This window comes from Neofelis nebulosa, chromosome 15 (assembly GCF_028018385.1).
Source record: "Neofelis nebulosa isolate mNeoNeb1 chromosome 15, mNeoNeb1.pri, whole genome shotgun sequence".
NCBI classification, from domain to species: Eukaryota; Metazoa; Chordata; class Mammalia; order Carnivora; family Felidae; genus Neofelis; species Neofelis nebulosa.
This window is the reverse complement of record NC_080796.1, coordinates 43,761,612-43,776,264: the sequence shown is the minus strand read 5'-3', so window position 1 is coordinate 43,776,264 and position 14,653 is coordinate 43,761,612. Positions and strand designations below refer to the sequence as shown.

At 36.3% G+C, this 14,653-nt stretch overlaps 1 protein-coding gene across 2 annotated transcripts in view; it reads right to left on the bottom strand.

Moving 5' to 3' along the window:
* Positions 1 to 6,869: 6,869 nt before the first annotated feature.
* NEK7 (NIMA related kinase 7) overlaps positions 6,870 to 14,653 on the bottom strand; it is a 160,343-nt gene continuing 152,559 nt past the window's right edge. For both annotated transcript variants that reach the window (XM_058701298.1, XM_058701299.1), the window contains one exon: positions 6,870 to 9,923. In XM_058701298.1, the coding sequence (XP_058557281.1) occupies positions 9,813 to 9,923 (111 nt within the window). In that variant the 3' untranslated portion in view covers positions 6,870 to 9,812. The remainder of the gene's footprint in view (positions 9,924 to 14,653) is intronic.

Genomic DNA, 14,653 nt, shown 5'->3' with positions numbered 1-14,653 from the left:
GTGGTGCATGCCATAAAGGAGAAGTACTGTGACTTAAGTGAAGGTATTTCACTGATCAGGAATGTCAGGAAAGGCTGGGGAAAAGAAGGAGCATCATTCCAGCTTCATTTTAAATACTTGATAAAAGTATTTATCAAATACTTGATAAAAGGCACACAGAAATGAATTGTGTTTATCTGGATCTAGGACTCCTACAGCTATTAAAGTGGACAAATGTCTCCTGATTATTCAAGTTCCTCCATTTTCATTAAAAAGTGCATTGTTTCAATAGCCTATAGCATCAAACACATACGCAGATCTCGGAAATGATGCAAAGATTGTATTTCAATGATTGAGGTATTCGAACACACATTTCAGGTTGTTGAGGATATATAAGTAAATGATAAAAATATAAATGTTAGCCAATAATATATATTCCTTATGCATTGGTAATCAGGCAAATTTGATCAGCAGAAGCTTGCAACACATCATTGATTCATCCATGTATTTATTGAAAAATATTAAGTGCCTCCATGTCAGGTACTTGGGTTATCCTCATCACAGCTTTAGGCCAAACTGCAGAGGCATTTACTTCTTGTACTTCCCAGACCCTGCCCTATCCTGTTCCCTCATGTTGCCTTTGGACAGGTCACAGTCCTTCCTGAGCCCTCACACCACAGTCTTTCAGTGAAGAATGACATTCAGCCAAATCCCTTGCCAATCGAAATGACCTACCCCATCGTGCAGCGGACTCTGGATTCTCACCGAATAGCGGACTGTCGCAAGGAGGAAAGTACTCCGATTAGCCTTCTGTGTTGGACACTTTTATTTCCATCCTCACAAGCTCTCAGCCTGTCTTCTACTCCAGCCATTGCTGAGATAATAGTGTCACGCAGGTGACGTTGGCGACACATGCCCTCAGCGGCTGCATTTGATTCTCAGTATCTTCCTTGGAGACAGATGAGGCAGGAGCAATCTGCAAGACCAGAGCTCCAGAGGAAGTTTGGGCTGAGGAGGCCGTCAACACGTGCAGGGGACAGAGGAGGTGGTGGAAAGCCAAGGAGCCCGGTACAAGGGGATGGTCAGAGCCAAGGAGGCGGTTGGTGGGATCAGAACACTGGTCTCAAAGAGTGGAAGTGAGTAAATATTGCTTGTATGAGCCAGGTTTCCCACTGTCAGATAAGAGTTAAAATTTGATGAAGGAATAAAAAAATAATTTGGAGGAAAACTTACTCCTTGTAGTAGTATGCCAGCTAATGTAGAAGGAATGACAGAATTGGAAAGTCATCATCTGGCAACCATCAAAGTAATAAAACAGGTAAGAATACTCAGTGGATGCTGAAACTAGTGGGCAACACGGTATTTACATAGTCTCCAAATATCTGCCTAGTACCTACTATTAATTACAAAGTAAAACACAATAACTTTATAGTTTAGGGCAGCAATTTAAGTGATCAAAATTTGCACCAACAGTAATGGACAAATTGACATTCTTGCTTCATGATGTGTTACACGCAGATAAACTCGGCATTGCTTCCGTAATATTCCATTTCGTGAGGAAACATCAGAAGAACCTGAATTAAAGGTCATTATACAAAATAACTGGTTTGTACTTTTCAAAAATGTCAAGGTCATGAAAAATAAAGAATAGACCGAGGAACTGTTTTCACGTGAAGGTGACAAGAAAGGCGTGACAACTAAATTGCTTAGATCCTGGGTGAAAACTAAGAAAATAATTTTTGCTGTAAAAAGCAATCGCTGAAATTTTGTGATTTATAGGTTAGATAATAGTAACGAATTAATATTTCTTTCCTGATTATTATGGTTGTACTGTGGTTATGTAGGAGAGATCTTTGTCTCTTAGGAAAGCAACACTCAAATATTTGGGGGTAATAGGCATCATGTTTGCAACTTTCTGGCTGGCTCAGAAAAAGTCTATAGAGATTTGAAAAGAAATAATAATAGGGGCATCTGGGTGGCTCAGTTGGTTGAGCATCCAATTCTTGATTTCAGTTCAGGTCATGATCCCGAGGCATGGAATCGAGTCCTGTGTCAGGCTCTGTGCTGAGCATGGAGTTTGCTTAAGATTCTCTCTCTCTCTCTCTCTCTCTCTCTCTCTGTTTCTCTGTCTCTCTCTCTCTTCTCTGTGTGTGTGTCTCTCTCTCTCTCTTTCCCCCCATCTGTCCCTCTCCCTGGCTCATGCTCTCTCTCTCTAAAAAACAAAACAAATGACAATAACAAAACACAATAAAAAACAATAAAAAATAATATAAACAATAATAAAGCAAATGAGGCAAAATATTAACATCTGAGAGACAGAGGGGAAGAATTCTTAAGTTCTTTGTACTAAACTTGCAATTTTTCTGTAAGTTTGAAATTATTTGCAAATTACAAGTTTAAAAAATATGTGCAGACTCAACATAAAGTTAAAGTTATTTTAAGTAGAAAAAAATGTCCATGCTTTTGTACTGAACAACAGGAAAATATAAAGAGGTATAAGGAAGAACTTATATTGGTTTAACTATCTTTGTCGTCTACAGTCATAATCTGAAGTTAGCAGCTTAGTTTGTGCCCTTCCTTAGCTTCTCCATGTTCAGATGAACATATACAAACATATGCCCATAAATGCATATATGGATATAAAACAAAATTATAGTTTGTTTTTTAAAATTGAATCACCATGCCTTTGGCTCGGACCTCCCATTATCAAGGGACAGAAGCATTATGGACTTATGGAAAAAAGTATAAAACCAAACCCATCTTATTATTAATAGTAGTATGAGTATAATGTAATTTATGCCCTAGTCAAAGACATTCAGATTTCCTCCTCTCTTCGTTCTTTTTCCAGGATACACTGCGCTGCAATAAACATCTTTGTGTAAAGAAGATGATAGATAGATAAGATAGATGATAGAAATAATCTTTATAAACGGCTTTTGTTTCTGTAGAAGATTCTTCAAATTGAAATTGTGTGTCAAAGTGAATATATGTATTTATTTAACAGATCACACTAGATTACTTTTTAAGAATAATGGTAATTCACCCTGCCAATAACAATTAGAAGAGTGCATTTTCTGCCTCTTCTCCAGCACTGGATACCTGCTTTTCATGTTTAAATTGATTTATTCTGCTATTGACTGTGTTTAAAATTTCTTTGTTTCAATGTTTATTTTTGAGAGACAGAGCACGAGTGGGGGAGGGGCAGGGAGCGAGGGAGACAACAGAATCTGAAGCAGGCTCCAGGCTCTGAGCTGTCAGCACAGACCCAGACACGGGGCTTGAACCCGTGGACTGTGAGATGACCTGAGCCGAAGTCAGATGCCTAGCCAACTGAGCTACCCAGGTGCTCCTGCTACTATCGATTGACTTTCTTCTGCTGTGAATTGCCTTATATCTTGTTCTTTTTTCCTCCTCTTTTTCCTAGTTGCTTACATTTTTACTTACCAATTTTGCTTATGAAGTTGAGGGTATTTACCTGTATATGATTTCCAGGTTTTCATTTGTATTTGGTTTATGGTGTATGTTAACATATGGTATCCATTGCCAATTATTTAAGTGGTCCAATATGCCTATTTTTTCCTTTATTTTTAGTTTCTTGTCTAGATTATACGGGTCACCCCAAGGTTATGCATTCTCCTAAATTTCTCCTTTTCTTTCCTTCCTTCCTCCCTCCTTCTCTTTCCTTCTTTATTCAGACCATCAATTCTTTTGGTGTTTACCCTTCTCTATAGTGTGAATTAGAATCTTTGTTTTCATCCAGTGGATAGTTCTAGTAACTTTCATTTAATAAAACATACTTTCCTGCAGATAGAAGTCATCCTCTTTCACATATTAAGTTTCCATAATACTTCTTTGTGTATTTGACCTTCTTATTTTGTCCCACCATTTGATTCCCTTGATCCTCTGCCAATATCACACTGTTTAATTGAAGTACATTTATGGTAAGTTTTACTACTTGGTAAGACAAGAGCACTCTATTTTTTTAAATGTTCTCGGCTATTTTTATATATTCATTTTTCCATGTGAACTTTGACATCATTTTATCTGGTTCTAAAAAAAAAAAAAGATGAGATTCAGATCAACACTATATAATTAATATTACATGGGTCTTCCCATCTGGAACACAGCCTCTTTTTCTATTCGTTCAGATTTTGCTTTGTGTTCTTCCAGATTTTGCTTTTGCAACCAGATTTTGTAATTTCCTTCACATAGGCTCTGTACATTTCTTGCACAACTATCTTGAGGTATTTTGTAATTCTTGACTACCATGATTTTTTTTATATTACTGATTATGTTACTATTGCATTATCTTTATATCACTGATTATCACAAATACAGAGAAAATACACATTTCTAAATCCACCTTGCTGCATTACTCCATCCCAACCCCCTCCCTCTCCCAGGCAGGTTCTCAGATAGCCTGGCTATCTGCCACAGCATTCCTCCTCCGCCAGCAGGACCTTCCCCTTGTCTGTTCTTCGGCTGGCTCCTTTTCATCATTTATGTCATTTTACGTCAATGTCACGTCCTCTGTCTCTTTTCCTCCATAGGACTCATAACAATTTGCATTTATATATTTCTATTTCTGTAGATGCCTTTCTTTCTGACTAGGTTTTAAATCTAGGAACACAAGAGACCTTTTGCTCCAGACTCTATATAGGGCCTCATATAGGAGGACACGCGATAAACATTTGTGGACTTTTGGTGGATAAATCCTTTCCGTGGACCTCCTCCTTCTCTCTTACCACCTTCTGTACCTCCCTCCAATATCTTGTTTCTTCTCCATGTGCTACTTCTCTTAACCTTCAAACCATTTTAAGTTCACTTTATCTTAAAAATTATGCTAGGACTACTTCTGGCGACCATCTAGTTTTCCTTCATGTATCATCATCATTTTTATTTTTACCCGAATTTGTTTTGCACTCCAGTCTCCTATTGAACATGGGATATTACCATGACTTCCTCATTAAGTCCAAGAGCCTCATCTCAGTCCTTATGATCTTCAACTTCTTGGTAATTTATGGCAACTTAGAACTTAACATTTTTCTTCTAGAGTTGCTTGTTTTTGCTTTTCTTACCCCCTTACTTGCCTGTGCCTCTCCTGATTTTGGTTGTTTTTGCATCTATGCACAGTCCCTTGAAGTGCTCAGCTCCACTTACAACGTGACAATCTTCATTTATTAATTCAACAAAAATAAGTTGAGTGACTACCAACAGGGCATTGTGTTAAGTGTTACACATCACACTGAGCAACACAGGAACTACTTGTCCATCTAGTGTTTATGGTCTAGCAGGGAGACTGAAAGGAAACAAAGAATCACATAAGTAATCATTTGGCTACAGTTGAGGTAGGCACCAGAAGGAAAAGTACAGGATGCAGTCTGGGTGGCTCTTGAAAAAGTGTATTTAATGTCAGCCATGCATGAAAGATTGGTAGGATTTTTTTTTTTTTTTTTAATATATACATAACCAAAAGGGAAGAGCTATTTGAGTTGTACTGGTCCAAAGGCGAGAAAGAGCTTGGGGCCTTTAAGAAAACAGTGCAGTGGGACTAGAACGGATAGAACAAAGCAAAAATAGATGAAGCTATAGCCAAAGAAGTACGTGTATTCTATTCTACACTGACTGCAACACTACGCTATAATAGCTATGTTGAGCAAGCACCTGCTTGGTACCAGGCATCACATTTGGTCCTTTATAAAAGGTATTCTAATTTAATTCTCTTGTAGAGTTAGGAATTTATACTCCTACCTTACACTTGAAAAAGTAAGGACTGGAGAAATTAATTTATTTATAGGATTACGTTTCTAGAAAGGAGTGGAAAAGATGATCGTTATGCATTCTACCACTCACGGTGAAAATAATTTACTTAAAAACCCCTGATCACAAAGCCTTTTAAAACTTCCTTTTACTTTATTTTAAAAATTAGATTTAGAGACCCAAGTGAACAAGCAAGAAGACCAGAAACTCCTTCAAATAAACCTCTCTCAGTCAAAAGATAAAACACACATCACCAACTTTCGCGTCTTTCTCAGATAATTAATCTGACGAGTCTGTTTTAGTTCATCATTAATTGTACTAGAGACTCACATGTAAGTAAAAATAGATAACGGAACAACTCCGTGCAAGTTTTTTGATAAGGGTTTCATTGCAGATGTCATCCTTTTGCACCAATTTGGTGGTAAATATAGCTGCACCAATTAATAACACATTAAACATATATGCCCAGTACTGACTTTTCTAATTAACAAACACCCTTTTGAAATAAAATTTGTAACTAGTCAAACACTTTCTTGTGGCTAAAATCTATTACTATGCAATTACGTGCGTGTGCGCATGCACACACAAACTTAATGAGACAACAGGTTCTGTAATACAAATTGCAGATTACAAAGTTAGCTGTTCTTTGCCACAGACTATTTTGAATGTGATCCTGATGTGAAAGGTAACCCATCACTGCACCGTCCGCCTGCGGATTTTACCCCGTAAAGATCTGGCCTCAACGTTTCCAGGTGTAGAAAGTAATCTTTACTTTTTATGTGAAAAGAATGTTCAAATTATCTCTGATATGGTTAGCAGCTTATTACAGTGACAGGAATGGAAACTGTGGCCTAAATTTTGGACTCGTAGTTTTATAATTTTAGAACACCTTTCCTATTCAAAGACAGAAAATGATGTACCACAGAGAGTAGGAACATGTGAAGGTGTGCCTCACTTTAATCCACTTGTATAAGAACTTCATTATTACCCTCGACTGTTTTAATTGTTAGGCTTCTCCCCAAAGGATAAAGTCTTAGAAATGATTAAGAACTGTTTTTTCTGTAGGTTAAGTGTTAAGCGATGTAAACAATAGTAGGTATTAGGGGGAAAACATCACAGATACATAAAAATTTTATTGTACTCATTTTTTAATTTTGTATTTTTATTTATTTTAGGATATTATACAATTTTCAAAGCTAACAACAGAATCGTTTTTAGTATGTGTATTTGAAGCATTAACAAAATAAAAGTATTTCACAAAAGGAGTCCGTATTACAGTACTATTGAAATATGAGACATAGGATAATTATGCTTTTGTGGGTATGAACATAATACATTCATTTTAAAGAAAAAAACATTTAATATGAATAACATTTTGGTTAAAATAAATATCATGTCATGTAAATGTTAACAGCAACACCTGAAGTATATTGATACAAAAAAAGGTGTTTTGTAATAGGTACTACGTAGAATGGTGAAGCATTCATGAAATGGCTGTAATATCTTATTAAATTTACAATCACTGCACATTGCTGAGCACTTTATTTATATGGGGATATCCTTCTTCCACCATTCCTAAACCTCAGCATACAAAACAAAGTTACCCCACATTTTCCTCTGGGAAACTGGTACCAATGTCTAAATAAGGTTTAGAATCAGATGTACCTTTCATTTTACTCCTTCCCAATTCAACTGTTTTACTTAATCAGTACAAAATTTACCTATAAACAGAAATATAAAGAGGATATTTTATAGGTGATTATAAAAATTAAAACTTCTAATCATCTTCATAATTCTTTGAAATGATCTCATTCAAAATTAAAATTTGTTTTTTACACAGTGGTTTCTTCAGGAAAAAGTATGAACACTTAGATGAAAAAAAAAAAAAAAAAAAGATACAATACCCAAAACAAAAAGTTTCCACATGTAGAAAATAATAATGGACTTCCCCGATCATTAAATTCTTCCCAGCTACTTCCTTCTAGCAGAGAGATTCACTGAAAAGAAAAGCTTAAGTCTTTCCTTAAAAGTCACTATGAGGGGTTAAGCTAATGAATTTTAGATTCATGCATTTTTAAAGAATGCAAGAAAAAGAAGAGTGTTCCAATTACAGAAAAATTTTCTCTCAATCAATTATATCACAAGAAAATGAATAGGACACGAATGGTCAACAAAAATAATTCTACTCATACTTCTGGAGACAAATCTGTGGATGCTCAGTGTAGAAGTTCTAAGTGGCTGGAATCTGGGAAAAACAATGTCTCCAGCCCTCATTGAAAGGACCACCCGTGTGTCCTTTGTCTCTCCCAAGGTAAAATTATCCTTCAGGAACCAGAACCGATTAGATTCTGGGGAGAAAAAAAAGTTTATGCTTTTGCCCTTTATAAACCACTTTTAAAGTTTACAAATGACCGGAAAGTATTCAAATGATTGTACAAAAACTACTTATATGAGCAAACAAAACCAGCAGTTGCATCGGCTAAAAGTAGGTGTTCTCTGAACATGAGGTTTTCACGTTGGCAGGATTATCCATCCCAGGGTTAGAAGGTGGCATGGGGTCCTTGAACAGTGACTGCCACTCGGCCACTGGGCTTTCACAATTCTGTGAAGAACTGGTCGCCACTAACATGAAGGCATTCAGGGAAAACCGATCTCCACAACAGCATTTACGAAGCTCTGCCCCTTTCCTTCAACTAAATGAAGCGTTACCGTCTCTGTCACCTTCATGCATGAATACAGTACTTTGCTTAAAAGCTTCTTAACAGAAATGTTAATATCATAAAAATTCTGGCTGTGGTAATGGCCACTTTTCATTGCTTTAAACATATTCTAAAATTACAACCTTGCCGAATGAATCAGAACGGTGTCAACATTCACAGGTACAGTACAACATACATCCTTTCCTCTTCTCTAACAAGACAAAATTACACACATACAGGGTGGCCCAAATCTTAAAAAGTTAAAAAAAAAAAAATAATAATGTTTTTCATCCAGGAAAAGTGATGGTATACCAAGTATTTTTTTTAAAGGGTATTATGTTCTCAGAAAACCTGACACATAATGGATAAAATGCACATACAATATAAATAAGTAACTTGAAGAATACAAAAAAAATTTCTGAAGGGGACCAATCCGAACTTCAATAAAATCTCTGAATAAAAACATATGCTTACACCTATAGTGTACAATTATGAAGAGAGAACTTAAATTTATAAAGAACTTGAAATATAGTACTGCAAGATTATTCAAAGAAGATTTTTCAAATGTACAAACAATAATAAAAACACAAAAAGAGCCTCGGGCAATGTGCAACTTTCAAAATTACTATCACACCAGCCAAACAAATCCTTAACCACTTTTTAAATGGATTCATTTATACCACTTTAACGCAAAGAGAATATCAAAGATATTAAAACAAAACAAAATAAAGCAAAGAACTCTTCAGTGTCTGACTCACATTTTGTCCCCCAATTTTTTTCACATTTAATAGTTGCATTTTGAAAGTTATTATAAGCTAAGAATTTGAAGTGTTTCTCAGTTTATGTCTACATTTATCTTAAGAATGGTATTTGAAAACTACGCTAAGAACTAAAACACATACTTCAAACTTTTAAAAGTAAAATAATCACAAAAGTTCACAATCGTGTTAATCTCAGATGTTCATAAATGACACAAAAAGCAAACGAGTCACGTGTTCAGATACTTTTCCTCAGGTTACAAGTCTATCTTGATGGGTGCCAAGCCTCACCTTCAAAATTTGGCACTGTGGATCTATCTGAACACAATTTATCCGCAAAAAACCTCTAAATATTTCTAAAGACCCTTAGTCATTAAAACCCATTAAATTTCCTTTACTCTCCTAACATGCAATTCGACTCTCCAAAGTCACGTGGGGTTTGCAAAAAGGTGACTTAAACGGGTACAAAATGAAGCTTATATGAAAACTGGTTAAGGATTCAAAGCACATTAGCTCTGAAGTATTAATCTTAACACCCAGACAAAAATGGGGAGGTATGGTTTGCACAAAAATACTTTAAATTATTTGGGCGATGTTCTTCATGATCTTCATGTATTCAGCTGCTTGTGGTGTACTCATGCATCCTCTTTGCTACGTCATATACGTAGACGATGTCTGGTCGCTTCTCTGGATCTGGGTTGATGCACATATTCACTAACTGTCGTAGCTACAGAGAAAGAAAATACAAGATGCTTTAGAAAACCATTGCCATAAGTTATTAAAAATATTCTGACTAGATACAGATTGATAAGGCAAGTACATTTTCTGACTGAATATTCGTATGTGGAATTTAAAAAAACAAAACAAATGAGCAAAGGAAAACAAAAAGAGACAGACAAAGCAAGAAACGGACTCTTAACTATACAGAACAAACTGATGGTTACCAGAGGGGAGGTGGGTGGGAGGATGGGGGAAATAGGTGTGGAGATCAGAGTACACTTATGATGAGCACTGAGTAAGGTAGAGAAGTGTCGAATCACTGTATTGTACACCTGAAACTAATATATTACTGTATGTTAACTATACTGGCATGGAAATTAAAAATTAAAAAAAATAATATATATGACTGCTGTCAATGATTTTAAAATTAGTTGAAAACTCTGAGAAGTATGTATAGTCATTGGTATTAATGTCAAGCAAAATGTATTGTCTACAATCATAGGCTTTAAAATAATTTTATTATTTTTCAAAGAAGCTTAATTAGAAGATCGTAGTCATGAAGGATAACAGGTTTTTAACTCTAAGGCTCCAAATTAACTGAAGACATATACACGTTTATTTGATGTAGGATGTACTACATTAGCTGCAACTGTAAGTTTATATTTTTGCAATTATATAGTATATATCTATAGATCTAAATTTTTATGAGGCACAGAGTAGATCAGCTATCATATGCACTTATCACACACTCTTTTATATAAAATGTTTTTATTAGTTTCATATTAAAGAAAAACACTCTTCTGAACTAAGAGTAATAAATTACAAGCAAGGTGAATTATGAATAGTATTCTAATCCTCATCTCCATGAAGCAGGGTTAGCAGCTTCACTTTATAGATAAGAGAGCTGAAGTTTACTTATTTACATTACTTATTTACATTACAGAAAATATGCACATTCAATAAATTTAAAAAATGTATACCCTCCTCCCATCTGGTCCTAGAGCCGCTGAGTAGAAGAATATGGGATTTCTTTCTCAATTCCAGCTGCCATCAGTTTATGAGACTATGTGTCTTCATAACACTGTATAAGGTCTTTCACAGATGATAAGCCAAATCAAGAGGAAGGGCCAGTTTCATTTGCTTTGTAAGTATGTCTTGAGAAATAATTTAGGTATTTTGAAAACTTGCATTAACTCTTTCTGGCCAGTTATTACCATGTAGTAAATGGTAATGGTAATGTTACTCCCACTGAGAGAGGGTCTGAGGATTTAAATTTCTATTCCTTGCAGTGCAGCAGACAATAGAATTCAAAATCCGTAAGGGGTACAGCAATAGCAAGGCATTTTATTATGGTGATCTAAGAGAAATTTAAATCAGAATGAGGTTGGCATTTTACCCATTAAAATAAAAACAAATACATCCCATTATACACAATACAGAAAACAGTAGGAAAAGCATTTATAAGGATACTTATATTTAAAAGATAATGTGCTCTAACAGGTCACCTAGTTGTCAGATATTTTGTTTAGAGATAAAAATGACCAAAAAAAAAAAAAAAAAAAAAAAAAAAGCAGAAAAGATGACAACAAAAAAAATATAATTGTGATACAAAAATTCATTCTATTGAACCAAAATGCAAGTAGATGTAATAGCAATTTTTGACGGAATAAAACTGGCACATCCTTCAAACCAGTCCAGAAGCCTTATATTTTCAGCTTAATACTTCAGAATTGGGTGACATTTCCAACCTACTGTAGCAAATGGTCACGTTCTCCTGTCCAGAGGAGAAGGTGGCCAAGATTAAAGATAGATGGATGTAAGTTTAGCTGAAGAGGAGGACAGTGATTCTCTGGCTCTCCAAAGTAGAAAGATGAGAACCAGGAATAATAAAGGAGGAGAGAAGTAAAGTATAAGGTAAATGGAGAGGTAGTGGGGTTAGCAGCTGAGCAACTGCTTTTTAACCTCCCCTCCCCACTTAAGGATAGCCTTTATAAGGACAGGAGAATCAGAAACTCTGCAGTAGACAGATTGAAAGCAATACAATGTTTGCTTTTTCTTTTTCTTATGTATGTGGTTCAATCTCCATCTGAAATGTAGTTCATTTTGTCATAAAGATTTATCTTTTCCAGAGAAATGTCTAACAAGTCATATAGCATAAAATCAGATATAAAATATGCATATCTCAAATTTTTTCCTAAACTTTATTATATCATAAATTAATAAAATATGAAAAGAAGATCCTATAACATGAAAATATGCTTTAGTAGTGATTCTCACTCGTCGGCCACCCCAATGTCTCTAGAGGCCCTACTTCGCAAGAGACAGACAATGCTGGCATTGGAGGACACTCCTGGTTAATCAGGTAAAGAACCAGTCCAGAAAGGAAGGCTTATTGTTCAGGATGGGAAATGAGAAAATGACTCATTTTTCTTCCTGACAATCTGACTCTTCTTTCCTTTCTGCCTCTCCCTTCATTCATTCATTCATTCATTCATTCATTCATTCAATAAAATCTTATTGAGCATTTATTATGTGCCAGACAGTTTATGAGGTAGTAAGGATAAAGCAATAAATGAAATATATGTGGTACCTGCTGGGGACGGCTTACAATCAATCTAGTGCAGAAAGAAAGAATGACAAAGAAATAAATGTAAGACTGAGGAAATCATATAAATACTTCTCTTATAAACTATAAAGGGATAGGTATCTCAAGAGATATATGTGAGACAGTTAGAGGCAAAAAGACTGTAAATAGCCACCCAGAAAAAAACAATCATCACTTTCCTCTTTTTCTTTCCATCTATTTAATGAGTTGTTCCAACCTGACTCATTGAGGACATCCAGAGGACAGTATTCTTCATCCCAAGCACTACAACGGCATCTGTGGTCACTGTCATGTCCATTTGGACCCTCTATTCAGAACACACTTCTTGTGGCACCTAGATGGCTCAGTCAGTTAAGCGTCCAACTTCAGCTTAGGTCATGTCATGGCTCATGAGTTTGAGCCCCACACTGGGCTCTGTACTGACAGCTCAGAGCCTGGAGCCTGCTTCAGATTCTGTGTCTCCCTCTCTCTGCCCCTCCCCCACTTGCACTCTGTCTCTCTCAAAAATAAATAAACATTAAACACACACACACAACTCTCTCTCTCTCTCTCTCTCTCTCTCTCTCTTCTTGATTACCTGGCATTACTCTTCATTTTCATTCCATTTTAGTCTCTGCCTCCCAGAGGCAGAGCCTATGCCTTACAATGTCCCGTGTCACATAGAAATGTGGGTATAAGCTCCTATCCTCCCGGACCTCTCACATCTGTCCCCTACTATGAATGTGCTTTGATTTGATTGAGACCATGTCCAGTATCTTTCCTCCTAGTTAACCTTCTGCTTCTGGACTTACGTCACTCATTTCCAGGCCAGACCTCATAGCACAATCCTTTAACCACTTACTTGGCAACACCATTAATACGTAATCCTTTGTCTTTTTGCTATACCAACCCTGGCAATTGTTATCTTCGCTTCTCTCCCAGGACGTGAAAGACTGCTGGAGAAAAATCACAGACACCATACAGTCTGGAGTCACCAGATTCATGGTCCTAGCTGCAACTGGACCTTACAAGCTGTTCTACAATCCAAATGTTTTGACTCATAAACTCCATTTCCCCCAGTGGCTAATCTCAATCTTCACTAATCTGTAGGCACAGCCCTCAATTCCTTCTCACCCATGACCTTGCCTCCTACCTCATAAAGAAAAAACACTGTTAGGCTTAAGTTTTCCTCGGTATCTTATCTCAACCTATCAAACATATATACATCTGATCCATATCTCTGTTCTAGTCTCAGAAGAATTCTTTTTTCTACTGTTCTCAACCCTACCACTCAATCTCTTCTAGGATCTGCACCATTAGACATCAGTATCTGGAATATAGTTGGCTATGAATGAGTATTTAATGAATGAACATTTAATGACTGTTATTCTTCTATATCTTTAGCCTCTCCTCATGTGCCGATTCCTTCATCATAGTCTATAAGTATAGTCAAGTTTCTCTTCCTAACCACTGCCTGATCTAATGTATTTGCTCTACAGCTAAATTTCTTGGGGGTGGGGAAAAAAACAACAACAACACTACCTTACTATATCAACTTTCTTAATCTACTTATTTAAAGCCAACTACAATCACTTTTTCATCAACTCCACCCCTAACAGTACTTCACTGAAATCGCTCTGGGGAAGGTGAACAGTTTGCTAAACCTAACAAACTCTTTTCTGTCTGCCTCTTACGACCTTTCTCCCTGTCTGCTGCTGCTGATCGCAGCCTTGCTGGGTGTTGTGTCCTCCTCCGGCCCCATGCACCATACTGGTTCTCCTCTGACTTTTCCTTCCTTCGTAGGTTTATCTTCCTCTGGCAATCCCTCTATTGTCAGTGTGTCCCAAGGGTCAGTTCTTCCCTTATCTCTTTTCCTTTCTCCACCATCTTAACCTACACACCTCCATTTACTCCCATGGCTTCAATAACCATCACAATATGCTAAGGAGCACACAAACATACCTATCCTCACACCAGACCTCTTTACAGGCTCTGTTAACGTATTTCCAAGCTGGCTTCTGAGCATATCTATCTACAAATACTAAATCTATCTACATATACTAAATCATATATGTTAATCATATTAATTATATTAATGTTAATCATATTAAACATGCTCAGAACTGAGCATATTAATCATATGTTAATCATAT